Source organism: Fukomys damarensis, unplaced genomic scaffold, assembly GCF_012274545.1.
Source record: "Fukomys damarensis isolate Sample0158 unplaced genomic scaffold, DMR_v1.0_HiC HiC_scaffold_28, whole genome shotgun sequence".
NCBI classification, from domain to species: domain Eukaryota; kingdom Metazoa; phylum Chordata; class Mammalia; order Rodentia; family Bathyergidae; genus Fukomys; species Fukomys damarensis.
Genome location: NW_022900940.1, coordinates 24,221,567 through 24,248,952, shown reverse-complemented (window position 1 = coordinate 24,248,952; position 27,386 = coordinate 24,221,567). Strand labels below are relative to the sequence as shown.

Below are 27,386 nucleotides of genomic sequence, written 5' to 3'. Positions count from 1 at the left end.
GATATCTGTTTGAATCTGTTTGATGGATTCCATTGCTTTCCTATGTTGGATGTTCATGGTTTCCATTTCTTTCCTATATTAGGCATTCATGGTTTCCATCATGGTCCTGAGCACATCTTTTTTATCTGTTTCTGTTCTATAGTTTCTAACCATGTCTTTCACTCTTCTCACTCTCTCTGTGGTTATCTGGGAAATTATTTCTATTTCAAATTTTTCTAGAGCCTTAGTTTTCTGTTTTGTTACTTCTTTACTATTGGTTCAGGGTATCCATATGATTGACTGTCAGACTTTTTCACCTCACTTCCCCCAGAGTTTACCTTTGGTGAGGTGGAAGCCTGTGTTTGTGCCTTGTTTAAATGTCTTCTCATTTCTATTTTTGTTTTTGGTACTGTCCTTGTTTTAATTCCTGGGTTAAAACCTCTACCTTCAAGATATACCTTGTCTTTGGATTTTGAGTCTCTAGTGACTCAGAGGCAAACTCATTTTCATTATATCAGAGAGGAATATTGAGTAGATCAATCACAACACCTTAGCCCAAGTGATACAATCAGCAACACAATGTCATTAAGCACAGCTTAGAAAATGACAATTTGTGGTAGTTATTAATCTATCACATTTAACTGTGTGGATTAAATTAAAATTGAGGACCAGCCCCAAATATGTTTATAGTGAATAAACTCTTCAATACAGCATCTTTACCCTTCAGGATGGGGACTTAAAAGGTGTTAAGGAGGGAGGGATAGATAGGATAGAGAAAGGTTAGAAATGATGTCGGAAGACACAGGAAGATCACACAAACTCTGGGAAGCCATTGAAGAGAAGAGGAGAAGACAGAAGAAAATATACACAAGAACAGAACAAACTAGCAGCAATAGGGAGGCTAGAGACTGTAATCACTTTCTTTTACAACTAATGTCAATCAAGAAAAGGAAAAAGAGAAGAAAAGAAAAAGAAAGAAAATAAGAAATTCAAATTAGAACAGGAACAGGAACAAAAAAGGGAGAGAAATGAAGAAAAAGGTGGGAGAGAGTGAGAGAAGATAATAAGAAGATAAAAAAGAAAAAATTGAGAAAAGAATAAGATTTTTTAAATAATTAATGAAAAGTGAAAAATATTACTTTGAAAATTAAAAAATACAAATAGAGGGCCTCGTTCAGGTTATGCTTCTGTTGACACAATAGACAGTGTGGGTAGGAGTGTGCTTGTCTGAGCTAATTAGTCCCAGCAAGCCAGCAGCTGTCCCCTGAGGTTCAATCTGATTTTTGGCTGCAAGGCCCAAGTTGAGATCACTGTTCTCCTGCTGGGTTGAACACTGCAAGGTTCTACTGCGGGTTCCAGCTGTCTTTCCTCTGAAGTTTGACCAGGCTCTGATGCGAGGTGCTGGTCCCTCTGACTTACCGACTATGGTGGTGTGGTGTGCCTTTACTGCAATAATTTTCTTCACTTTTGCAGTGGACTTCAATTTTCATCTAGGATCCTCAGAGAGGCCTTCTTTCTCTTGTTTGTGGGGAGTAGAGTGGAGTGGGGGGCATGAACACTGCTGCAGTCGTGCCCTCACAGCTGGGCTTCTCTGTGGCACTGGGTCAAAGGAGCAGGCCTACCGGAGGGTTGCAAGCAGCAGCTCAGCCATGATTTAATTATTTTTGCATTGTAACTATACAATGCTAGATTATATATTTGAAGCAAATACACTTTATTGTAAATCTGCATAATTGTTTCATATGGAGCATTGGAAGATAAATATTACAGAGATATTGCAATCTATCAAATTACTGGCATTTTGCATTTTAATGGAATAGATAAAACACATAGTGAATAATTGTGAGATGTTTCCATAAAACTGTAGTATAAAAAATAGTATCATTATATTTTTAAGCCTTTGCTAACTAGAAATCTGTGCAAAATTATATGTTAAAGCCCCTTCAACTTTCTCCATGCAGCATGGTTTACTTTTATAGCATATAATTAAATTTAAGAATTGTGTTAACACTTTTTATTACACTATTGTAGAAGAGGCTCTATTTTTTTTAAAAAATTCATAAATTAATTTAAAAAGACCAAGTAATTCTGAAATGAGTCCAAATCAAATTTTCTCTTAGCTAATAAAAATGTGCTTTTCTTTATGATTGATACTATTTAGTTGGAAAAATAAAAATAAAAATAGTCATTGAGAAATAAACCAAAAAAGCCTTTTCTTTCTCTTTTCCCATAGCTAATATAATTTTGAAAATGAGAGGGCAATTATTAATGAAGATAGAATGTTTCCTACTTGTTTTAACGCTTTTCCTATTTAATTCTATAAATTATTTTAGAAATTTTGTTTAAAATCCTACATTAACATAAAAGTGTTGAAAATAATTTTCCAAGCACTGAGATTTTAATACTATGTAGACTAGTCTACTGGGTTTCGTTGATCTGATTCTAATTCACTAAATGAAAGACAAAGATGAGTCCTTGTCTTTTTCCAGTGGGATATAAGATCATACTTGTTTACCAGTCCATGGCACCAGGAGCTACAAAATCTCTCTGAAGAAATCTGAGATGGACAAGTGAAATAAGGGGCTGAAGAAGGAAAGAATATCTTATGGGAAGAAGAAGGAATGAAGCTGTCAAAGGGGAGAAATGCAGCTATCAGGGTTGTAGAATGTCAATGTGTGCAGACTCACACAGCTGCCTCATATGGGGATGTGAATGACCCTTGCTTGACACAGAGGGTGAGGAGTCAATGATTGCCAAATTTGCTAAACTCAGTTAAACTTTTTTCCAACTAACCATCCGCATTGCTATAGTGTCTCTGTGATAGTCATAATCAAAATATGAGGGTCTCTGATGCTTTTTGTGTTTTGAACAATTTTTTAAAAATACTTGGCACTTGGCCGGGGATTTAGCTCAGCAGTTCAGTGGCCTGCCTTGCAAGCGCAAGGACCCAAGTTCAATCCCTGGTACCAAAAAAAAAAACAAAAACAAAACAAAAACCTGGCATGGCATAGGCCTCATGATTCTCTTCCAAAACTGTATTGCAGGCCAGGAATTCTAGATAGCTGCAGGTTCCATCTCCCTGTGAAATATGATCCATTTTTTTCAAGCTAGGTCAGAGTGTGAAGCAGGTGCACCTGCTTTTCCAAAGTTTAGATTATCATTTTTTCTGCCAACTGGTCTTCGAACTTTGCTTTCACATTGTTCATCTGATGACCTTTCTGCTTCTCCTTATTCCCAGATTTTAAGAAAAACAATTTGGTTCGTTAATATGACTTTAGAATATTAGTTCCCAATCTTCTCAGGAAAACCAGTGTTTCTGTTATTGAGCTCCCTCTTTTACTTCAGCATGTTTGGAGGATCCATGTTCCATGACCTCTGGAGGTCTGATTCGTGAGAGTGGTTATGCATGGCAGATAAAAAGTAAGACCTTCAATGACCTGCTGAAAATTAAATAAACTGGATTGAAATCAGTCCAATAAATAAAGGTGAATGAGACAAAAAGAAAATGTGAGTTGTCTTTCACTTTTCCTGGTAACTTTTGGTCTTTTAAATCGACCAGAAGATTTCCTAGTCTTCTTATGTGCATAAATGGAAAAAATTAGGCTCATTTATACTTTAGGAATTTTGTAGTTTGAATAAATAGGCAAATATGAAATCAGATAAAACTTGGAGTGAGTTATTGAATTTTTAAAAAATATTATAGTGTAAAGACACATTGCTATTTATCTTCCACAAAACATACCCCGCCCACCACGCACACATTTCAAGCACACCTCTATAGTGCTTGCCACTTTGTGAAGCAGTTCCCAGAAGTGCTCTTTCATGTGTCTTTGATTACGCTCTGGTGGTTATGTCAATGTCCCGTTGATCCAAAACATTCACCTTTCATGGTCATTTTTACTTTGGGAAAGAATCAGAAGTTGCAAGGTGTCAGATCTGCTGGACAAGGTACATGAGGACACCCTGCAATGTTTTTATCAGTCTGCTTTTCTGTTGGATGGCACTTGGCAGTAGCATTCACTGTATTTATTGTCAGACTTGCTAAAGAACAAAGTGGCAAGAATGGCGGGATAACTATGCTTGAAGAAAGAGGGGCTGTTTGGAGGGGGATGTATGGCAAAGTATCATTTACTGTAATAGTTTTAGAAACTTTTCATCATACATTCAATCACCTTTGATTTCTGATATTCTCAATTAGATGTTAAAAGAATATCAAATTAAACAAGGTATGATTTTGCTATTTTAGGAATCCATAAGTGAATAGAAAATGATTCTCTATCCTTCCCAGAAATGCTTGCACATTAATACCTTTAATTGAAATAGCATCTTAAAAAATCATTTTACTCATCTAAATTCATATTATTGCTGTCCCAGATAAAAGAGAATAAAATCACAATTTCTCATTTGGGTACATTACTGGGATAAAATTTTTATTTGTAACTTTGGTAATTGATTGCCTGATTCATTATGAACATATAAGGTAGGACCAAGGATTTTGCTCAGTGGTTCTGGTGCCTGTCTCACAAGTGCAAGGACCCAAGTTCAATCCCCAGTACAAAAAAAATTTTAAATTAAAAAAAAGAATATATAAAATGTATTATGTTAAAAATTACAGGGCCAGGGATTTAACTCAGTGTTTCCAGTGCCTGCCTTGCAAGCACAAGGGCTGGAGTTTGATCCTCACTTCAAAAAAAACAAAAAATAAAACAAAACAAAACAAAAACCAAAAAATAGAAACTGCATGAAGCAATTAATTTTACTTTTAATTAAGTTGGAATATTTTCTATATGGTAACTGTAGAATTTTTTCAAAGGATTTATATAAACATCATTAGATGTTTATATTTGTTAGGTCTAGTCTGTGAAGAAACTGTACAAACTAGTACAGTAAATAATACATAGCCGTACATCCCCTTCAAAACAGCCCCTCCTTCTTCTAACATACTTATCCCACCATTCTTGGTACTTTGTTATAATCGAATATTTTTACTTTTTAATTTTACAAAATACCCACAAGTAGCATCTTAGGTGTCTGGATTAGTTATTTGCTGTTCCATCACTATTCCAACACTAAACACCTCACATAATGGGTTGTTTTGGGTGCGGAGGCAACGTTGTCAGGAGGAATGACATGCTACAATGTTACCAATAGGTTCCAAATGGCATTCTTTAGAGTCAAGAACACAAATGGGGCTTCCCCATAATGATTGAAAGCAGAAATTTATACATTTCTATAGTTATTGCCAACTGTCCTCCTGAGATAAGCCTCTACTCCTTCTGACATGAGAACTCTAGCTCCATAAGTTATTTTGAATCTGATAATTAAGGTAAGCCTCACGTCATTTTTAGATACAGTCTGATAGGCTGTAATTATTTCTCATTGCTAAGAGCAATTTCCTGTTTTCATTCTTTTCTTCACCTTAGTGCTGATAATCTTAATCCATTTCCTGGGGACCAATAACCTGCTTTCTCCGCAAAATCCCGAGGCTTGCTCAACCTATATAATGCATGCATTCAAAATATTTAGTTATATCTCATTGAAGTTATGTAACTCCAAGTTAACTCTTAAGTTCTTTCAAAGTAATACACAATAGACATTCAGTATTAATGACTGAATGAATGTTCTTGATCTAAACTTTCATATTTCACCAAAGTATCTTTTGAAGTTAATTGGCTCTACTATTGCAGACAGTTTAGCATAATATTATAATTTAAATAATTCTCTAGATATCTGCAAGTGATATAATACTTATTACTGAAATTTAGCTTTTATTTCAAGAAATCCAAGATAGACTTCTTAAAATTGATTAATTTTTGTTTCTAAAAGTATATGCCAATCTGAGGGTACAATTCCACCATAGAACACTTTAAGTTGATTGTCTATTGAGTTAAAGAATATATTGTTGTTGCTTCCCAGTATTTCAGAGTTGGATGATTTGGTGGTGTAAGCATTTCCTTGTGGGAACTTCGTACAATCAAAAGGAAAAAAAAGAAAAAAAGATTGACTGATGTGTACTTCAGCGATGGAAGGGAGTCAGCAAGATGTTTTCAGTTGAATCGAGTCCACAGATACTATTACTTCATTATTCCTTAATCTAGGAATTACCTCAATTGGCTAACTTGGTGACATTTAAGGGTTTTAAATAATCTTGCTTCTCTTTTATTGTGTACTTTTTTGTAAAGAGCTCTTCTCTACAAAGGCTCTGTCTTCTGCTCTGGAATTGTTTACAAGGAAGTTATCGGGGCTGTTTGTCTTTGCTGCTCTTGGTTGTCATCTTCAGTGAGGTCAGGAGATTGTAATGGGAATGACCACAGCTGACAGTGTAGCTGTTTCCACAGCTGGCTGCAGAGAGTGGGCAGTCTTCTACAAATGAGCTAGCATGGGGAGGTGGATGATATAAAACATCTGTCACAATGGGAATAAGCAAAAACAACTGCCTTTGAAGATTGCCTTTTAATGATGAGGAGGGGGTTCTGCCTCCAAACTGGGAATGGAAGATGTAGTTGTTGGCAAGCAGACGGCTTCAGGTTTGTTCTTGCCTGAAAGAAAGCAAAAATGTAAATTGAAAAGCTCTGATGCTATTTAAATCAACTGATTTTGCTGAACATTCATTTATTTACCTATCACAAATATTTGCTATCATAAAAGAAAAGGACCATTAAATGAAAAGGCTGGAAGGAAAAAACAAAGAAAAAAACTGGTTCTGAATAGTTTTCTCTTGGATAACTTTAATAAACGGAGAATTTCAGCTGGTGGCTAAGAGGTCAGATAAAGGATTTTGCTCAGTTTACTCAATGCATTTGCAGCCCCATCCTACTTTTTTAACAGAAATTTTGAAAGGAAACAAAAAAGTACAACACTGAGCCTACCTGAGTGTTAACATTAAAACAAATTAGTAGCATGTTTGTCACTTCAAGGTACACCAGGAAAAAAATTAAAGTATCCCTGTGAACTGTTTTTGATAGAATGGCGTTAGTTCCTCACTCCACATACCTTTGAAAATAAATTTAAAATAATGAAGTTAGCTTATGTTTGTTTCAGTTATAGTTTTTATAGAAATAAAAATACGTGTAATAGATTAGTCTGATAACAAATCATTGCTGAACATTAGTGTAATAAAAAATTCCAGATTGGGCTGGGGATTTAGCTCAGTGGTTCTGTTGCCTGCCTTAAAAGCACAAGGTTCTGAGTTTGATCCCCGGGAACAAAAAAAAAAAAAAAAAAAAAAAAAAAAAAAAAAAAAAAAAAATCCAGATGTCCTAATACATGGCTACTGGTTTACTCCTGTCACTGTCGTCCCCACAACCTCAGGCTTTGCTGTACTGAGGAAATGACTGCCATTGCTGCAGTCCACGGCACTGGGTTTTCTCTACCACCACCTGGACAGCAAAATAATTCCACACCTTGCTCCTCTTCTTGTGTCTTTCTTTTCTTTTTTCTCTGGTTTTGAGGATTGAGCACAAGGCTACTCACACCCTGAGCTACACCCCTAGTCCATTTATTTACTCATTTATCTATTGGCAGGGTCTTGCTAAGTTGCCAAGTCTGGTCTTGAACTTAGAATCCTCTTGCCTCAGTCTCTAAATTAGCTGGAATTATAATTGTGCAGCACCTTGCCTGATTCTCTTTTTATTTCTTACTCTAAACTGTCTTTCACATGTAATTCCCTGTGGTTAGGGGAAGTCACAGCAAGAGGGTTCGGAAAATGTTGAGGGGGTATTTTCAGTTACCTTGTTTGTTTTTTCTTTTTCCTGTTCTTCCCCCCACTTCCAATCTTCATTGAAAAGAGAGTCTTTATTTTGTGGGAAATTAATAAAATGTGGAAAGTGTCATCAATAAATGTATACAGTTGTGGATGTCAAACAGATATCACAGGAAGTAAGTGAAATGAACTTAAAGAAAGATTTTAAAAGAAAAGAGTAGACATGAAGACATGTATGAGATTGCATCGGCAAGAAAATGGGGTTGTAAATAGGTAGCATATTCCATAATATTTCAGTAATCAAGAAGTGGAGAAAGGACATGCTATGAGGGTCAAAGGGAAGGAAATATTCATAATGGAACATGTTTCTTGTGATTCTAGGGTCAGTGAATTGTTGGAAATTTGAGCGAGTAGTTCAGTACAAAGTCCAACTTTTAACAAACTTTTCAAAATTTTAATTATTTTTCTTTTTTTTTTCTCATTGAGTGTATTGGTTCATTTCAGGAATAAACTACAGTTACGTTCATCATTGGAATCTTGTACCTTACGTGACAGGTCTTAGTTCTCATTTTTTCCCCTTACCCTTGCCCTCCCTTCACCCCTTCCTTCCTTCCCTATTTACAAATACTTTATTTCCATTTTTTCATTTTCTCCTATTTTTTTTCTTTTCCCTTATTTCCTTTTCCCTACCCTTCCCACTTCCCCTACACCTTTAGCCCCTTTCTTCCTATTTCACATTGTCGATTATACCATTAGGATCTTATATACCATTATAGTTTTTCACAGGAGAGTAACTATTTGGTATTTATACATGTGTTACTTATTTATTTCACTTAGGCGAATATCCTAGATATGTATTCATTTTCCTATAAATAACTCTCCTTTCTCATTCTTTATGGTTGAGTAGTATTCCATATTATAGAAAAACCACTTCTTCTTTTTCCAGTTTCCAACTTGATACGCAAATGGGCAGTTTCCAAGTTTTAGCTATTACAAACTGTGCCACTATAAACATGGGTGCACATATTTCACTGTGATATGATTCTTTTAATTATTTTGGAAAGATATACAGCAGAGGGATGTTTTGGTCAAATGGATCCTCTAGTCCCAGCTCTCTGAGGTATCTCCATATTGATTTCCATAGTGGTTGCACCAGTCTGCACTCCCACCAGCAATGGAGAAGTGTTCCTTCCTCCCCACAACCCTGCCAACATTTGTTATTGGTTGATTTCTTGATAGCAGCCATTCTTTGCAGGGTAAGGTGGAGTCTCAGTGTTGTTTTCATCTGCAACTCTTGAATGACCAGTGATGTGGAACATTTTTTCATGTATTTACTTGCTGCTTTTACTTCTTTGTCTGAGAAATGTCTTTTCATTTCAGATGCCCTTTTTTAATCCCGTCTTCATATTTGGGGGGGTGTTTTTTTGAGTTCTTCATAAAGTCTAGATAATAGTCCTTTGTCTGAGGAGCAGCTCATAAAATTTTTTTCTCGCATTGTAGGTAGTCTCTTAGTTCTGTTGATGGTTTCTTTTGCAGTGCAGAAGCTTTTTAATAAGATGGGATCCCAGTTGTTGATTCTTTGTGCTAGTTTCTGAGCTACTGAGGATTTGTTCAGAAAGTCTTCTCCTATGCCAATGTCTTCAAGAGTTCTTCCTAACTTATCTTCCAGAAAATTTAGTGACTCTTTTTTAATATTTAGATGTTTAATCCACTTGGATTTTAGTTTAGTTCATGGTGAAAGATAAGGTCTAGTTTTAATCTTTGGCAGGTTGAAATCCAGTTTTTCCAGCACCATTTATTAAAGAGGCTATCATGCCTCCAATGAGGATGGCTGTCTCCTTTGTCAAAGATGAAGTAGCTGAGTACATCTGGAGTTGTTTTTGTACCTTCCAATCTATTCCACTGATCCTCAGGTTTGTTTCTTTGTCAGTACCATGCTGTTTTTATCACAGTGGCTTTGTAATATAGTTTCAAATTGGGAATTGTTATACCTGCTGCCATGTCTCTCTTGCCTAGGTTGGCTTTTGCTATTCTAGGTCTCTTCTGGTTCCAAATGAATTTTTGGATTATTTTTTCTAGTTCTGTGATATAAAGTGTTGGAATTTCAATCGGCATTGCATTTAATCTGTATGGCAGTTTTGGTAGTATGGCTGTTTTCACTATGTTGATTTTTCCTACCCAGAAGCAGGGGATGTCTTTCCATTTTCTTATATCGTCTTCGATCTCTTTTTTCAGAGTGCTATAGTTTTCAGTGTAGAGGTCTTTTGCTTCTTTCATTAGAATGATTCCTAGATACTTCCTTTTTTTGGATGCTATGGTGAAAAGAATTGTTTCCCTAATTTCTCAGTGTGTCTGTTATTTGTGTATAAGAAGGCTATTGATTTTTGAGTGTTGACTTTGTATCCAGCTACTCTGCTAAAAGTGTTATTTAAGTCTAGAAGTCTTTTGGTGGAATTTTTTCTGTCTCAATGTACAGTATCATATTGTCAGTAAATAATGACAGTTTAACTTCTTCCTTTCCTATTTTTATTGCTTTAATTTCTTTCTCTTGTCTAATTGCTGTGGCTGATGTTTCCAGAACAATATTGAAGAGGACTAGTGTTAGTGGGCATCCTTTTCTTGTTCCTGATTTTAATGTGAAGGTTTTCAGTTTTTGTCCATTTAATATAATGTTGGCTGTTGGCTTTTCATAGATAGCCTTTATTAGGTTGAGATATAGACCAATCTATTCCAAATTTTGAAAGGTTTTTATCATCAATGGGTGTCGAATTTTGTCAGATGCTTTTTCTGCATCTGTCAAGAGGATCATATGGTAAAAATTTTAATTTTTAAACTACTTCTAACACTTGATTAATTCCATCACATCCTAACAAGTCCTTTTGGAATATAACTTTTAGCACCTTACTAACATTATATATAGTATGTATACAGATTTAATTCAAACCTTATATGTTGACCCTATTGTTTTATAAGACATATAGCATCTCTTTCAATATTTGCCTCCAAAGGCAATTTCTAGCTCCGTGGTGAAGCAGAAGATGTTATTTGGAAAGAATGAAGATTTCAGTGTAAGGGTTTCCATGAAAATATGTCATAGGAAAGAAAGAAAATTATTTTGCAAATGAGATTTTATGAATAGAAGCAGAGACCTCATGAAAATGAGTAAAGAACTAAACTAAATATTACTGACTGTGGCTATAACAAGGAACCATCTTAATGTTATCAAGATTATTTCAAGCTATCTGGTCCTTAATTAAGAATGCAAAGGAATTAACAAAATGACTAAGATTCTCTTTAAAAGAAATGCAATAGAAAATTCACCCAGAGCCATAGCAGACAAAAATTAGAGCACCACTTTATTTAACTATGAATATCCTATACACTGGCATCACTTTGAAATGTAATATCTTTCTGTTCAGGGCTAGAGTGGACCTGAGATTCTGTGTCAAACTCCCACATGTTACCTGGTCCCAAAAAACACTTTGAGCTCAAATTATTTGAGATAATTTAAAACTATTCTTTTAAACTATAAAATATTTAAATAATTGGATAGTATATATAATAATAAAATCAAAGAGGAATAAAACATGCAACTATGTTTCTAGCACAAATTCTCTGACAAATATGACTCTGAAGATTAGCAATAAAAATCTGGCATAAACTAAACAACTTTCCACATATTAATCGACATATTGAAGACTTAGACTATACCTGCATTGGATACTAATGCATAAAATGTTACCAAAAGATTTGCCCATTCCTCTAGAATATATATCATTTCATCATTAGAATAGAAAATACTTCTTTATAGGGCTTGTACTGAGTTTAAGACATGTTAATAACAATAATACAACTAGAAAGTGTTCCTAAGGGGAATAAATTAGTTGTTTACTAGGGTCATGACTTTTCATCTATGTTTTTAGGTTTAGTTGAGTTATTAGATCAAACCAGGTACATTCTTAAAAATATTTTAAAGAAAAAAAGACGTAGCTCAGAAATGCCCTCTGTGGGACCACAAAATAAAGTGCATTTTTTGGCAAATTGCAAAGGCAAGAAACAGCTACCTTCCTTGTAATAGCAAGAATTGAGGTGCCTTGTGACCCATTTAGGCAATTTTTACTATAAAAGCATGGCCATAGTAAGATAACAGGCAGGTTTCCCTCTTGATCACTCCTGTGTTATGAGAGATGATTTCATAGGACCATTCGCCAATAAAATCTTGAAAATTATATGCAGTGTGGTCTTTTAGCCTTTTTGTCAGAAAGGAATAGAATTTAATGAGAAGCTTTATGATATCTCAGCCTTAGTGCTAGTTAAAGCCAGATAAACATTTTACTAGACAAAGAATGGAATCCATAAATATTCAGACATCTGCTGGGACTGGTGTTTGCCTTATCATTTAAAATAAGACAGACCCAGAATGCTGCATCTGTCATGCATTTGAAACTTCCTGTACATTACATGTCTACTTGGAGGAATACAAAATGATTACTGTACCGATGAATAAAGCATTTCTTTCTTGTTGTATGGCAAGGCTGACAAGAATCTTAGGCAGGCAAATGGCTATTAAACCAGTTCACTCTATAGGAAAGCACTGATTTTTTTTTTAAGCTTAAGCTGAACTTGTGGCAGTGTGCATAGACTGTTAAGTATAAAGGAAAGTTTGCAGCATTTAATCAGGTGTATGTATTTCTTCTAATGAATGGAAGTCATGTAGTGAACTCTAAGGTTAAAGTTCTTTGGGTATTGTGTTGCTCTCAGAGACCTTGAGATTCTCATACAAAGTTGTCATTTGTCATACAGAGGTATTTTTAAAGAAAATGGATGAATGGGCCTGTTTTGGCCCGTCCTTTATGCAACCAACAGAATTTTTGTGTTGTTAGAGTTGACATGACCCAATTTGAGCATGAAGTTGCTATTCCTGTTTTGTATTTCATAAAAATCCTGGAGCAAGTACCATTCACTCATTTAGTCATTCATCACCATTAACCAAGCATCTACCTCCTGAGAGACACGGTGCTAGGCTTCAGGATTATTAAAAAATAAATACAGAAGGTATTTTTGTAAATGACTGCAGAGAACTTAAAATCCAAGGGATAAATAAAGTATGATTATAATTAAGCTGTGAGGAAAGTTTTAGGAGGGAAGAGAGAAACGAATGACCAACGGTATGAGTCAATCATGGGAGAGGTGTAGAATGTAATGTTGGAAAAGAATGTTAGAGAACACGTGTGGACCTGATGAAGATACCCAGCACTCCTGGCAAAAACAGTAAATGAAACAGAGCAAGGTGAGTAGATGTAGGTGTAGATGAGAATGAAAAGAATTCAGAGGTTGGAAGGACAAGTTTCACTTCCACAGATCTGGGGATCACGCTAAAAGGGTAAATAGGAAGACATGTGATCATGACAGGTCATGCGTGCTATGCTAAGAAGGCCATCCTAGACCTTCCAGTAGAAACCTTTTGGACACAGATACTGTTCTAACACAATGAGAAAAACACGTGACATTGGTAACCCTACCATTCATTCACTCTACGTGGCTTCTGAATAGGGGAAGCCTGAGTAGACAATGTTGTGATCGCATCACTGAATTGCCCATCTAACCATACACTCTTCATAAGCATGACATTTCCACTCTGAAATAATAGTTTAAAAGTTCTCACTTCACTCAAAAAACAAAAGCTAGGCTGCATTTTGGTGTAAAGGCTTGTTTAACATGATTTTCCTTATATTCCCACTTGAATAATGAAAATTGGTTCTGTTCATCTTTAAAATGTAGATCTGTGCATTTTTACATTATCATTGTTAAGGTAGAAAAACAGGAGCAATTCTCTATATCTCTAATATAATTTTCTATCATGCAATATATGTTGTGCTTAGAAATAGGAAGTTTTCATTGTATCTTGGAAAGTGTGGGATATGGTGAAATGTATTCTTTTTATCCACTCATTTGGTAAGTGTCTTAGCTTAACTGCCCTTAATTCTTGCTTTTTTGTTTTTGATGCCTTTGAATTGATTTTAGAAGTATTTAATACATCTTCAGGGGGAAAGTATAATTCTTAGGAACCCCACAAATTAAGGAAAAGGACTTAGTTTGCATTGTTGGACATGCCACACAAATAGCCTGGTTTTCTCTCATATCATCTACACCACACCACAAGGATTTTTTAAAAAATAGACAAGTTTGTGGGTGATAGGTACCTCCATGTGAGAGTTACTTACCCATCGGTTATGTAACTGGAATCAGAAACCTGAATACAAATTCATCCTTTGTTGCTTAAGCCAAAAGAAGTTTGTTGAAGAGGACCTGGGATTTTTCTATGAACAATAAATAGTCTCTCCCATCCAGCTACTATTATCTCCTTAAATAGAAATATAAAAAGAAAATAGTTTAGTACCACACTTGCATAATGAAATTCTTTTAATAAAATTTTAGCAGGATCAATTCTTATAACCAGGTACACGAATTAATTTAATGATACCCAAGCCAAGTGTTCCGTGGCACATTCAGGCACACTACTTGACACTGGGATGCAAACATTCAAATTTTCAGCTCTCTTTCAATGATGTAATATATCTAGAAATTATTTTGCTCTATTAGAATTCTAAAGAAGTTTGCCAAAAACACTGAAAGCTAATACTAAACATGTTTCTTTAGTTTTAGGCACAAAAGCCTAAAAAAAAAAGCATTGTCGAGAATCTTAATACTTACCTACTTTGTTAAGGAATATTTTCAATGTGGAATATTTACTTCACATTCTCATTCAAAATGACATTATATGTATTAATAGGTACTTTCCCAATAATTGAAACTTATTCACACTTGAACAGGCATAGTATATAATTAGGATTCATTTAAGGTTATCTCCAAGGACAAAATTAATTTGGCTTTGTTTTTTTTTTAATATTACATGTAATAGGGCCCCACTTTCAATTAATGGTAAATAAACTGAAAAAGAACTTGTATAATATTTGATTTAGAAGTAGAAGAAAAAAGACTATTTCTCTATAAAACACATTCTCTTGGGAAAACTATGCACATATCTGTCCAACATTTAGCTTTTAGCAATGGACAATATCTCATTTTTAAACATAATTTCCCAGGATCATAGGTATATTTTATGAATGTCCTAGTCCAAATATTATTAAATCTTGTCCACATTTAGAATCAAGAAACTTAACTCTAGTTAATCACATTTCCAAACAAGCAACAAAATATAGATGAACTGAGAAATTATCATAGGGCCACTGAAAGTCATATAATAGACATTACTTGCTCAGTTTTAGAATTTGGGTAATTAATTTTTATTCCAGGCCTGTAGAAAACTGGTTCATATCCAAGATGTGACCTCAGCATTGAATATAAGATTTACAGTTAGTTGTAGGAACAGATAGTAGATAATCTGTGCCACTTTCTAATGATGTAGTTTCAAATGATTTCTCATTTTGTATACATGGGACATATGAATACATGAGTACACATGTATGTGCCATGATTTTAGAGCTATAGCACTAATGATGCTTTTGGCTGTATAATTCTTTACTGTGAGAACTATCTTGTTTGTGGTAGGATGTTTAGCAATGGCCCATATCACTTAAGTGAAAATAGCACCCGTTCCCCAATCATGATAACCAAATGTATCTCAATGATGTGAAATCACTCTTCATTGAGAAGCATTGCTATATTCACATACACAGATATTTTACTTTGTTAATTTCCATAGATATGGATTATATAACCTTTTGCATAAAATGGATTTCAGCTCTCATCTTTAAGGATGTAGTGGTCAAAAATAAGATAAAAATCACATATATTTGAGTTGAACCATGATTTTAAAATTGAACCACCCCCTTGCAAGAACAAATTTTCTTCCAAGTTATAAAATGTTCCATTTTGATTAATAATCTCAAATAACATTTCTATTACACATATACTTATAATTTTTGATGAATATGGTTCATCCTATTAATAGGGATTGGTGTGATATTTGAACATACAACACACACACACACACACACACATGTGTACTAATCACATCCAGCTTTGCTTTTTCACCCTCTCTGCCCACATTTCCCAACTCCTAGTAATCACTGTCTTATTTTCAGCTCCTTATTTTCTGTTTCCACATATGAAAGACAGAACACATGCTACTTTACTTATCTCTGTCTGGCTTTTTATGCTTAATATAATGTCCCCCAGTTCCATCCATATTGCTGCAAATCGAATTTCATTCTTTTTATAGCTGAATATTCCTATGTGTATATAAGCCACACTTCGTTGATTCATCTTTTGGCGGGCACATAAGTTGATTCCATTTTTAAGCTATTTTGAACAATTCTACATAAATAGGGTTGTGCAGGTATCTCTTTGGTATGTTGATTTATTTTTGTTTTGGATGTATAACCAAATATGTGATAGCTAGATTGGATAGTAGATTTATTCTAGTCTTTTGGGAACTTCCATGATATCTACTTACCTCAATTTAGAATGACTATTATCAAAATTATGATAATAATAATAACAAATGGTAATGAGGACTTGGAGAAAAAGGAACTCTCATATACTGGTGATAGTAATGTAAGTTATACAGGTGTTATGAAGAACAGTATGGATGTTTCTAAGAAAAACTAAGTATTTTTCTACGTGGAGATCTGTTTTCTCTTCATGCATTCAGTAAATATTTGTCTTAATTATTTTCTTGTCACTGTAGCACAATACTCAACACCCACAACTTAAAGGAGGAAAAGTTTATTTTGTCTCAGAGATTGGAGAGAGTTTAGAGGTTTCAGTCCATAGCCCCAAAGCAGGATGTCAGCCCCCAAACAGAGGAGCACAGCAGAGGGGAAACTGTCCTTGGCATGGAAGGCAGGAAGCAGCAGAGCTTCCTTCTTTCCCTTTATTTCCATCCAGGCTACAGATCTACTGGTTAGGTCCTCCCATACCCACAGTGTAGCTTTCCTCTTTGATAAATCAATCATGCACACTCAGAGATATGCTAAACCGGTATTGCAAACTCATGATCCATTCACCTCCCAAAGCCCTACCTATGAGAGCATGAGGCTGAGGGAAGGGGCCACCTAGCTACGTGGCATAACAATATTCACGAAGCATGTATTTTGTACTTGTGTTATAGGCACTATAGACGCTGAATAGAGAGTGAAGAGCAAGGCAGATATGATGTCAATCTCTTTAAATTGTACAATCTAAATCAGAAATGCTGGTAATGTTAGCCTCTTTAAATTTAACTGAACAATTAGTACTACTGACAAAAATTATTTGTAGAAGTGTTATGGGTATCTAGTGCATATAATTCCTCTATACAAAGATTTTTAAAAAATTGTGCAACCCTAAATTTTCTCAGAAGGTAGAATATTAACAGAGGCAATTGAAGAATAAGAAAATCAGGGAAAGGATTCAATGTTGGAATGGGTTTCTGGGGGGTAGTGTGGCTCCCATCTTACCACAGTTATTCATTACTCTCCAACTTACAACCAATATCTGTCACAAATCATTACAATCTGAGTGACAGTGGAAGCCTACCATGTTCATCACAGACTGCAGTTTTATGACGATAGCTGAAGACAAATGATTATTTCTGAGAATGAAAGCACTTCTTGCTTCTTTTTTTTCTCACCACAGTGGCAATTTATAAACTCTGTGCTCTCTGCTCACATCCAAAAATGAACCTATACTGACACCAACAAATTTAAAAGACTCAATATCTTCGCAAATACTACAAGTTAAGGAATGTTTTACACTAATATTATGGGACAATACATTTGGATAGCTGCTTCCCAAGTTAAAGTTATGCCATTTGTATTATGAAATCATAGTACCTATTTGAAAATCATTGACAGTAACTACTATATTTGTAAGCTTATATTACTCTCTACACTCCATTTTGTGTGTATGAAATTATTTCGGTATGTGAAAAATCAACTAACTATGTCTTCTAGAAAGAGTAAAAGCTGACAGGAAAAAATAAGACAGATGAAAGCATAATGACATTAGACCACATTTTTAAAAGTTATGTTGAATGATCAGTATTAAAATTTTAATACTGATTTACACAAGTCACTATAGGAGATAGTATAATATGGACCACACATTTTTTGATGTGAAACATTTAGATAATGGGACGAAAGGTGATATATATATATTTTCTTTTTGCATTCATTTTACACAAATAATTTTCTTATTATTATCTAAATAGTGTTCTTACCTTTTGTTCTGACATTCATGTAATTTCAAATACAAGACTTGCTAAGATACCAAATAGGAAGGACTCACAAATCCACTGAAACACACGCCAAAGTGATCAAAGGGAAGCATGTCAAGTCATGATAAGGTCTGAATAATTCTGGTAATCTCCTAGTTCAACTCAGCAAAAATGTGAGCTTGACCTTTTTGAATTTAACAAGATAAAATATGATTATTACATAAAGTCCCATGCCCTATATAAGACTAGATAAAAACAAATAATGGAAAAACATCACATGTGAAATAATGGTAATTATTGGCCTCTAAGTACTATAATATTAGCTTAAATTTTGTAGAAAATTTTTGTAGATAGAACATGCTTCTCAAAATATAGTGTCTATCAGCATCACCTGGAGTCCTTGTTAACACACAGACTTGGGGCCTGACCCCCAGAAATTCTAATTCTAGCTGCTCATTCATATATCACAGCTGGTGTGGCACTGGCCTAGGATACTGACCATGAGAAAAATGTTAATACCGATAGTACTTAGTGTAGAGCATGTTTGGCATCGATACAGATGTTAAGCATGTTCTAGATGGGAGAGAGGTTGCCTAAGTTTTCCTTGATTTGATGGCCATATATTGCAGTTAAAAAATTGATGAAAACTTGAAGACTTCAAATTTCTTTCAAATGTGAGCAAAGGTTAACAACACAGATGTTTTCCAGACTTAGGTCAGGTATATTAGTCCACACATGATGGTCTTTGAAAGCTGTACCCAAGTTACTGTTCAAGTTGTTTATTTCTGAATTTGAATGACCAAATCCACCCTTTGACTATTGAGTGAGAGTGGTAGTTTTGTTTTGCAGATGTTGTGGGTAAAATGGAGCAGACATTCCCATCAGCTGTTTGGTCATTGTGCTTTTTAGTGGAATTACAGCATGCTACATATTTTTCTTTGCAGCTTAAACAATGAGCAAATCCAGACATCCAGAGATGCTAAAATGAAAAATCTGTTTCCTCTTGCTTTGTCATTTACCAGGTGAACTCTGTCAGACAGCACATTCTATACATTTTAAGTAAATGAAATTACCCTTAATGTGTTGGCAACATCTGTCAAAACACTCTTCAGTCAGGAATGGATTTGACAGTGTATTTAATGTCGCAGAATTATGGTTGAGGACATTGGTTTTGCCTTAACCATAAGATTTTTCTCTTTTTTTTTTCTTATTTTTGTTTTTCTTTTCTTCTGTACAATATAATACAAAAGGTATTCTCTTGTCTTTGGTAAGGAAAGAGACATACAAACACCAACCAGCCCTTATAGCTCTCTAAATTACCTATCCTTAGAAAGTATCATCAAGAAAATTCCCTAAGGAGTTTCTGTCACTTACTTTCAGCTAAATCAATAATTGTACATCTTACCCATTCCCTGGAGATTAAAGAATTTATGTTCTTTATAATTTGTGCACATTCTTTATTCATTGAACACTTTTACTAAATGTAACAATGTATATTCTTACATATACTCCCCTAAGAACCTTTATCTTATTGTTTACTTATTTGCAATAACTGTTCCATTTAGTAAAGGAATAGTTCCTCTACATTATTTTCCTTTCTGTGCCTAGTGCTGCTACTTAGAATTCCAAATTATGACAAATCCCTTCCCACACTTCTTTTTGATTGTCAGGCTTCTGGTTTATACACAGAAGCAGCATACTGGCATCTGTAATCAAATGAGTCCCCATACACTGCTTTCCATGAAAAGATTCTCTAAGAACTAGACAGGCCTTCTTAAATTAATTCCTAATGCAGGCATTCAATCCTTCCACCCTTATCGTGCATGGATTTTGATTGTTCTGCCACATGCTCACCTACCTCATTTGCCTCTTCTACCTAAAAACTAACATCTACCTCATATACCCTCGGGGAATGTGCAACCTCCAAGGTACTGAGTAGAAAATATCCTCACGAACAATTTTGCCATTACCTCAGATTTACATAAATGATCCTCTTTGTGGTTACAAAAGGATGATTAGGATCGAGGGATTTCTGGAATTCTGACAGTTTTAACTCCATATTGGAATGTGTAGGGTCAGATAGCCTAAAATGTTAGTCTGAAATCTCAAAATCAAGAGTAGAATTGAAGTTTTGTTCTGCTAAGGGTTAGAATATTGGGAAAGTGCCACTTTTTGGTTAAAAAAATGCTTCAGAACATCCATCTTAACTCTGAGGTTATTCTATAATTTATCCCTAGGTGATTTAAGAAGAACCGTAGTTCTTCTTAAAGTGTTTACTTCTGGTCTGGCACAACAAATACCTGAAATGAAGGCCAGTAAGTATTTTTTTTTCAAAGAAAAAACATAAAATTGTTATTGGTGATAAAATTCAAGCAGCAGGAAGGAAAGATGGTCTGAATTATAATTAAGCAAAATATTTTTATTTATATGTCTCTCACTCAAGAAGTAACCTGTGATACAATTTACAAAATCAAGAAATTCCAACACAGAAGCACAACTATGTACATTTACAATCATAAGCTTTCCCATGCCCTTGCCACTCAACCCCACCCTGCTCCTCTAAGAGAAGCTCCCCGTTCTGCCATGTTGCTTTTCTCTCCTTTGTTGAGAAGCAACCGGGCAGATCCTCCCCATAATAAAGGCTTGTTATGGTCCTGGTCTGGTCCTGGTTTTCAGATCTTTTTACCTAACACTACAGATCTATCGAATGATACATATATTTTTCTGGTTGATCTCAGAGCAAAAGTCCAAATGTCAAAGTATTTCCAAATAATTGGTTCAATTTGTATTCTTCAAAATCAGGAGGAGGCCATAGGGAAGGCTGAGTGGGAACACTGCTCTTTTAACAGATGTAGTCAGAAAACTGGATTTGTATCCAAATTGATCACCCTGAGCGAAACTATTTTAGGAAACAATTGCTTGTGAATAATTAGTTTTGGTGGTAAGATCTTGCCAGCTATGTGCATCTGTCCTTGTTTTATTTCTCTGAAATAATTACTTATATGGAAGAAAAAATAACATAGAAAATATTGTTTAAAAAATGTATTCAGATACATGATCACATTATTACAACTGAATATTTTGTATGTTGTGATATCATGAGTGTCTTTTTATTATTATATCTAACATAAAGCATTTGAATTATAATATCACCAAAATTTCATCCAATTCTAGCCTTTCTTAATTTTTTTAAAAAGATGTTTTCTCCTTCTCTTATTTAGCTACTGAGAGAATAGTAGGGTAGGAAAAGTCATGTGGAAAGATAACATGGTCTGGCTCCACCCACAGACACATAATATATACATTGAAATGTTTAAAAATGTATCTTCTTTCCTGTATTTCCAACAGCTATAATAAATCAAAACACATACTCTAGCAGTATACCTTTCCTAACAGCTGATGAGAAAAGACATTTTTCCTTTCATAAATTTTAATTTGTGCATGGACATAAAAATTTGACCAGTTTTACCAAAGTTCAGTATTCTTCTGGGTTGTGTTAGAAATCTAGGTAGAAAATAGGTCAAACGATTCAGAGAAAAATACCTGAAAAACAGTAGCTTTTATTTTTAGATAATTAATGTTAGATTTCAGTATGTCGTTCAAAGAGATTAGGTCAAAAAGCCATCTGCACTTACAGTATCTTCCCAATGGCAAATTGTATTGAGATGATCAAAAATTACCCGTGTAAATCATGCATAAGTGGAATAAAGTAAAAGTTAGATTTAATTTAAGAACAGTTAGAAAATTTCCATTAATGTTCATCTTTTTTCAGTCAGATAAGCTTGCATTTAGAACAGCAGGATAGAAGATATGTATGATTTCTTTGAATACATTCTAGGTCAACTTTTGGAAAAATAAATGACAGATACTTTAGACACCACATATAAATCACATTAGAGGAAGGGAGTTGCTAAGGCTGTATATTTAGAAAAAGACAAAATGACATGGATGAGTTAAAAAATTGTATACACCTGAATTTAACCTTTTCAGCAAAAAGTAAATATATTTGATGTTAACATAAAAACATAGTATACTGTATTTATTTTCTTAGAAGTTGTCTTCCTGTGGAATGTGTTCTCAGTTGGACTCTGTATGTGCTTGTAGGGTGCTGTGATTACACCAACAATGGACCATCCTATCTCAATGCAGCCAACAAACATGATGGGTCCCCTGACACAGCAGATGAACCACCTTTCCTTGGGCACAACAGGAACGGTGAGTTAAAGAGTTTGTTCGTTGGATTTGAATAAGACACAACATTGTCTTTTAGCTGAAATTATTAGTGGAATGGGTTCTGGATCCTAGCCTAACACACCTTTTAGGTTCCAGTATGAATGAACTTTATTGTGCACTTCAGATTCCAGGAAACATTTGCTCACCTTGACAAAGCTGAGGACTCTACTGTACCACACTGAAACCTCAGGTGCCTTTTGCTATTGTGACGCAAATGCACGAGGAATACTATTTGTTTTTGGAAATGTGTCCTTTTGCGCACACCTACACATCTAGACTCAGTGAAGATATTCTAGCTTCTTACACAAATTTTTTACCGCTTTAGCCAGTGTATCATCTAATTTCTCCAAAGCACTGACTGTGACTGATACAAGGGCTTTTTATTTACTTTCAATGTTTAAAATCATAAAAGGTAATTGAGAGCTTGGCATAATTGAGTTCTTTTGATGTTTTTCTTTGATATGTTGACATAGATGTTACTGAAAAGAAGAAAGGGACTTTAATGGGCTTAATCTCTTTTATTAGAATAGAAAAATTTTGAATGATTTATTTCTCCTTAGAAACAAAAGTGTACTGAAAAATAAGGCTATACCTTGATTTTATAACATTTGAAATCATGGAAAAATGTTTTTTTAAAAAGATACTTTCAAAAATAATCAAAAACATATTCAAGAAGATAAATATTTAATGCAACGTTGCTAAAACTTTATTACTATTACAGAGAACAGTGAAAACCTCATGTGACACCATTAGTAGTTTTATTTTTTCTAAATTTTAATACAGATAGTCTTGTCATTTTTAAGATGTAAAATATATATATAATTTTTTCTCTGATGCAGCTTAGATATTGTAGGAAAAGCACCAGACTAAGAATGAAGAACACTAGTTTTAAATCTTGATTGAACCCTATCGTTTCATCTGTCTGTGGAAAAATAGTAACTTCTGGTCTCAAAAATGTTCAGATATTGAATTTGATATATGCCCCCAACTACATGATTTTATATATTTTGTTCTATATATTTCTTGCACATCATCTACAAATATCTATGTACACTATGCACACTACCTATAAATGGGATTTTTACCTCAAATCAATGGCCAGCTTGCTGAGTAGAGGTATTGATGTGAAATATAAGAAATTTTGACACGTCCTTTGAGGCCTCACTAATCTGCCCTACATGGGAAGAAAATCCATATTCTTAATGGAAAGAGTCATAGTATTTCAGTAAAGAAACTGAATTTTATTAACAAAAACAAAGCTTTTATGTCTAGGGCCCATAGAAAGCAATTGATGATGACACATGTGTCTGAATGTTTGGGTTGAATCAAATGACTTCTTAGGTGTTTGATTTTGAGTTTTGGAAGTCATGTTTAAGATTACATTGCCTTGTTACCGTGGTATAGGTAATTTTCATCAGAGAAAATGTTTGAAGATAACAGTTTTGTTCTTAGTGTGTAAGGATTATTTGTAGTCACCATGTATTAAGAAAACAGCAATTAGTAATTAGTACGCTTGAGTTTTATCATGCTCCAACTAGTGATTGCCCTCTCTCAGCCTTCCTGTCCTTTAATAATCATAAATTTTGAATGAGTGAAGTTGGAAATGTTAATCTCTTGACAAACTGGAATATAATAACAGAGAAAGTTAAAATGCAAAGCAGAGAAAAAATGTTCATCAAACTGGAATATAATAACAAGAAAGTTAAAATGCAAAGCAGAGAAAGAAAATGTTCATGAATTTTACCTCTTTAAGTAAAAAAACAAAGCCACTACCTGCTAAAGTGTAAGTTTATGAATGAGTAAAAATACAAGAGTTAGGCTGAGGATATGCCTTAATTCTTTAGGAAAAATAAACTAAACAACGCTGAACAGGCTCAGAATTGTAATAGTTATCAATTCAATAATATTTATATAATTATATATTTGAGCACTTTCAATAAGAACAAATTAATGTGAGACAATAACTTTTACTCAGCTGGTAACAATAATAATTTTATATTAACACATACTACTCCTTTTCTTAGAGAGTATTTAGCATACGGCTTATTTTTGTCACTTCCTTTAGGTTTTTGCTTTTTTTCATTTTTTTTCTCCCTTTCACTTTGCAAATAAATAATGTTTTGATACATTAAAAGTCTCATATAATATAATTTTATGGAAAAGTTTAAAATTTAATGAGACTCTGGATGGGCAGAAAGGAAACTATTGCTCTGCTTATTTACTGAACAAAATTATAATTGAGTGTGCCGAGTGTCCAGAGCGCTGGGTTTTTTTCCCCCTTAAGCTGTCACTCTAATCTTGGAAGTGCCATGAGAGAGTCATTTTATCTGAATTATTTTATTGGTAGTTGGAGTGGCTATTATGTAGTTGAGGTTGATGTTTAAAGTTAAGTTTTCCCACCTAATGCAATATTTGCACTGATGGGGAAAGCAACCTGGCATTGTAGAAAGTCCAGGGACTTTGGAATCAAACTGGAATTAAAAGCTTGGTTCTACCTCTTTATTGGTAAGCATGTTTAGGCAAGTTGTTTAACTTCTTTGAATTTCTACTTCTTCTTTTACAAAATGAGAAGCATCCCCCAGGGGTGTTATGAGTGTTAGATGGAATGATGTATATAGCACACCCAATATCTCTAGGTATCATAGGTATTAGGTATTATAGGTATAGATACCTAATACCTATAATGCCCACAGGTGCTTATCAAATAATCTGCCCTTAACCCTCTAGCTCCAGTGGCTTCTACCTGGCGGGAGTCTAGACCAGGTAGCACACTATTAAAATCACAGAACAACTCTTTCACTTGTATATGTCAAGCGATGTCATTTATTTCTTTAAAAGTTTCCACTTTGTTTACTGCTGTAATACTCATCTACGATTACAAAGTCCCGATTCCACATTCTTGCTAAGTCAAACTAATGAAGTTGACTAAATTCAAGTAAATACTTTTGAAACAGATATCAAACTTGCTCTATGTTTTCCTGTGTTGTAAATGTGAACATGACATACAAATGCACATGATATTAAAATTATATCCTAGAAGTATTTCCTATTCAGTTAAACATAAAATCTCTGTCTGAGTTTGGAAGACAGTGGAGAGACATGGTGGTCTGGGCAGACTAGAATACAGGCGCCTTGTCAGGAGAAGGCAGCCACAGCAGCTTTTGCTGCATGGGTGTACAGACCCAGGGGGATCATAATTTCCAATTTTTCAAGATAAGCTGAATATTTGGACTTTGATACATTTTCCTATCATTGGATATTGGACACAGTTTGTCCCCGAAGCTCCTTACGTGTGACTGTGGCACAAGGTTTTTCTGGTTCTCCTATAAATTCTCTGGCCATTCTTTCTTCTTTTCTTACAGTCACTAAGCCATGCTTTCGTTTTTAACCAGCCTACATGATTTCCTTAAGCAATCTAATTCACTTTCATGGTTTTAAACCTTGCCTTTCACACAGAAGACTCCTATATCTGAGTCCTCTATGCTAACCTCATCTTAGAATGACGCATTTTCCAACTATTTGCTAGCTATCTCCATGGAAATTTCCCTCCAATTTTTTCAAGTCAGCATGACCACAACTAACCTCATGAGATTCCCTGATCTTCCTTCTAACTGAATTATTTTCCTCTTGGGTTTGCCTACACCCTGTTTTCTTTCAAGCTAATGCCATGATCATTTGTTAGTAGCCATACCACACACCTACAGCTCTATCCAGTCCCCTTTCTTCTCCCTCACTACCATATAGAATGTTTAAGTCTAACTAGTCATATTTACAGGCACCGTTTCTGCCAGACACATCCTCTCTTTCACATTCCAGGGACTCTGCCCTGGGCCTCATCTGTTTCATTGCAATGGTATCCTAACTGCACTTTCTTGCTTTCAGTCTCCCAGTTTTCTCCAGATCATTCTGTATCATGTTACCACAACCAGGTAGTCTAAAATGAAATAACAGCAACTCTCTCCTGCCCAGAAGTATTTGAAGACTTTCAGACAACTGAGTTTACTGAAATTCTGCAAAGCAAACAAAGTCTGATCAGTGCCAAGTAAGAATAAAATAAGAAACTCAGCTCCAGAAAGTGATGGTTTTCAAGGGCAGAATAGAGTGAGATCCAGTAAATATTGAGTAGAGTAGTTAATGATCAAGGCTGAGCTAAATTCAATTATTTTTTTCTTTTTTAAAAGGTGGACTAAGTTATAGCCTATGTCCCACTTTCCTTTTTAAGATCCTGAGCTAAAGGAGTTATATTGAGCCAAAGGCTCTTTTTTAATCTTCATAAAAGGAGATGTATTTCATGTCATATAACTCTATAGTTTGAAAAGGGTGCCGTGCAGTTTAATTAATCTCTCTGCATAACTTTTCATTTCAAATGTTTATTGTTCAATTTCCTACCTATTTTTAAGATAGATACATCTGTCAGCCTTAAAAGAAATGAATTTTATGCAAGCAGAATGACTGCTCTATTTCATGTCTCTGCTGACCTTGATGAATTTTTCTAGCTTTGTCTGCTTTTGTTTATTTTTGCCACAGGATTCCTTTGATTGAAGCAACCCCAGTATCGGTAATTTCTTATCACTTTTGTGTAAGCTTTATCAGAAACCACTGGAGACTTTACTGCGTTATGAAAGTCCCCAAATTGCATGACAATCTTGTTTTACAAGTTTCTTATCTCCCTTTCATTTGTTCAGTTGCTCCTCACCAGTGGCTTTCAGTGTCACCCAAATCTTTTGAAAGAAATACAAAGATTTTGTTCTGAAGCCTCTTTGTCTGCAGTTAGTGTTGTGTTCTCCAAGCCACTGGTGATTTGTGACATCACTGGATTCCCGTGGTGCAACTATACCCACTCACAAAAGCTTGTAATTGTACTCCATTATTCACCACAGTTCTCTAGGGTTTTTCAATAACAACACTCCTTTACTGCTCTAAAATTCAGAAGACTCCAGGAGAAACATCTCAATTATTCACTTTGCTTAGATATTATCTTTTATCATTATTGGGTGTGAATATTTAATATTTTTAATTAATAAATATGTTGGTACAGTTTAGACATGCATAATGGTCACATTCATCATAGGGAATTTGTACCTTTACATGCTATATCTGGATTCTTCTTTTTATTCCCATTCCCCTCCCCTCCTTTCAACCGCTCTTCCCTCCTTATTTACAAAACTTTGTTTCCACTTTTTCCTTCTTTACCCACTTATTTATTTTCCCTTCCTTCCTTTCCCATGTAAGTATTAAGATGGAGTCTTA

General features: G+C 34.7%; 1 protein-coding gene across 7 annotated transcripts in view; it reads left to right on the top strand.

The window, feature by feature from the left end:
• Positions 1 to 27,386, top strand: part of Rbms3 (RNA binding motif single stranded interacting protein 3) — a 1,373,556-nt gene that overhangs the window by 1,286,652 nt on the left and 59,518 nt on the right. For all 7 annotated transcript variants that reach the window (XM_010638264.3, XM_033757090.1, XM_033757089.1 and 4 more), the window contains one exon: positions 22,008 to 22,118. In XM_010638264.3, coding sequence (XP_010636566.2) covers positions 22,008 to 22,118 — 111 coding nt within the window. The remainder of the gene's footprint in view (positions 1 to 22,007; positions 22,119 to 27,386) is intronic.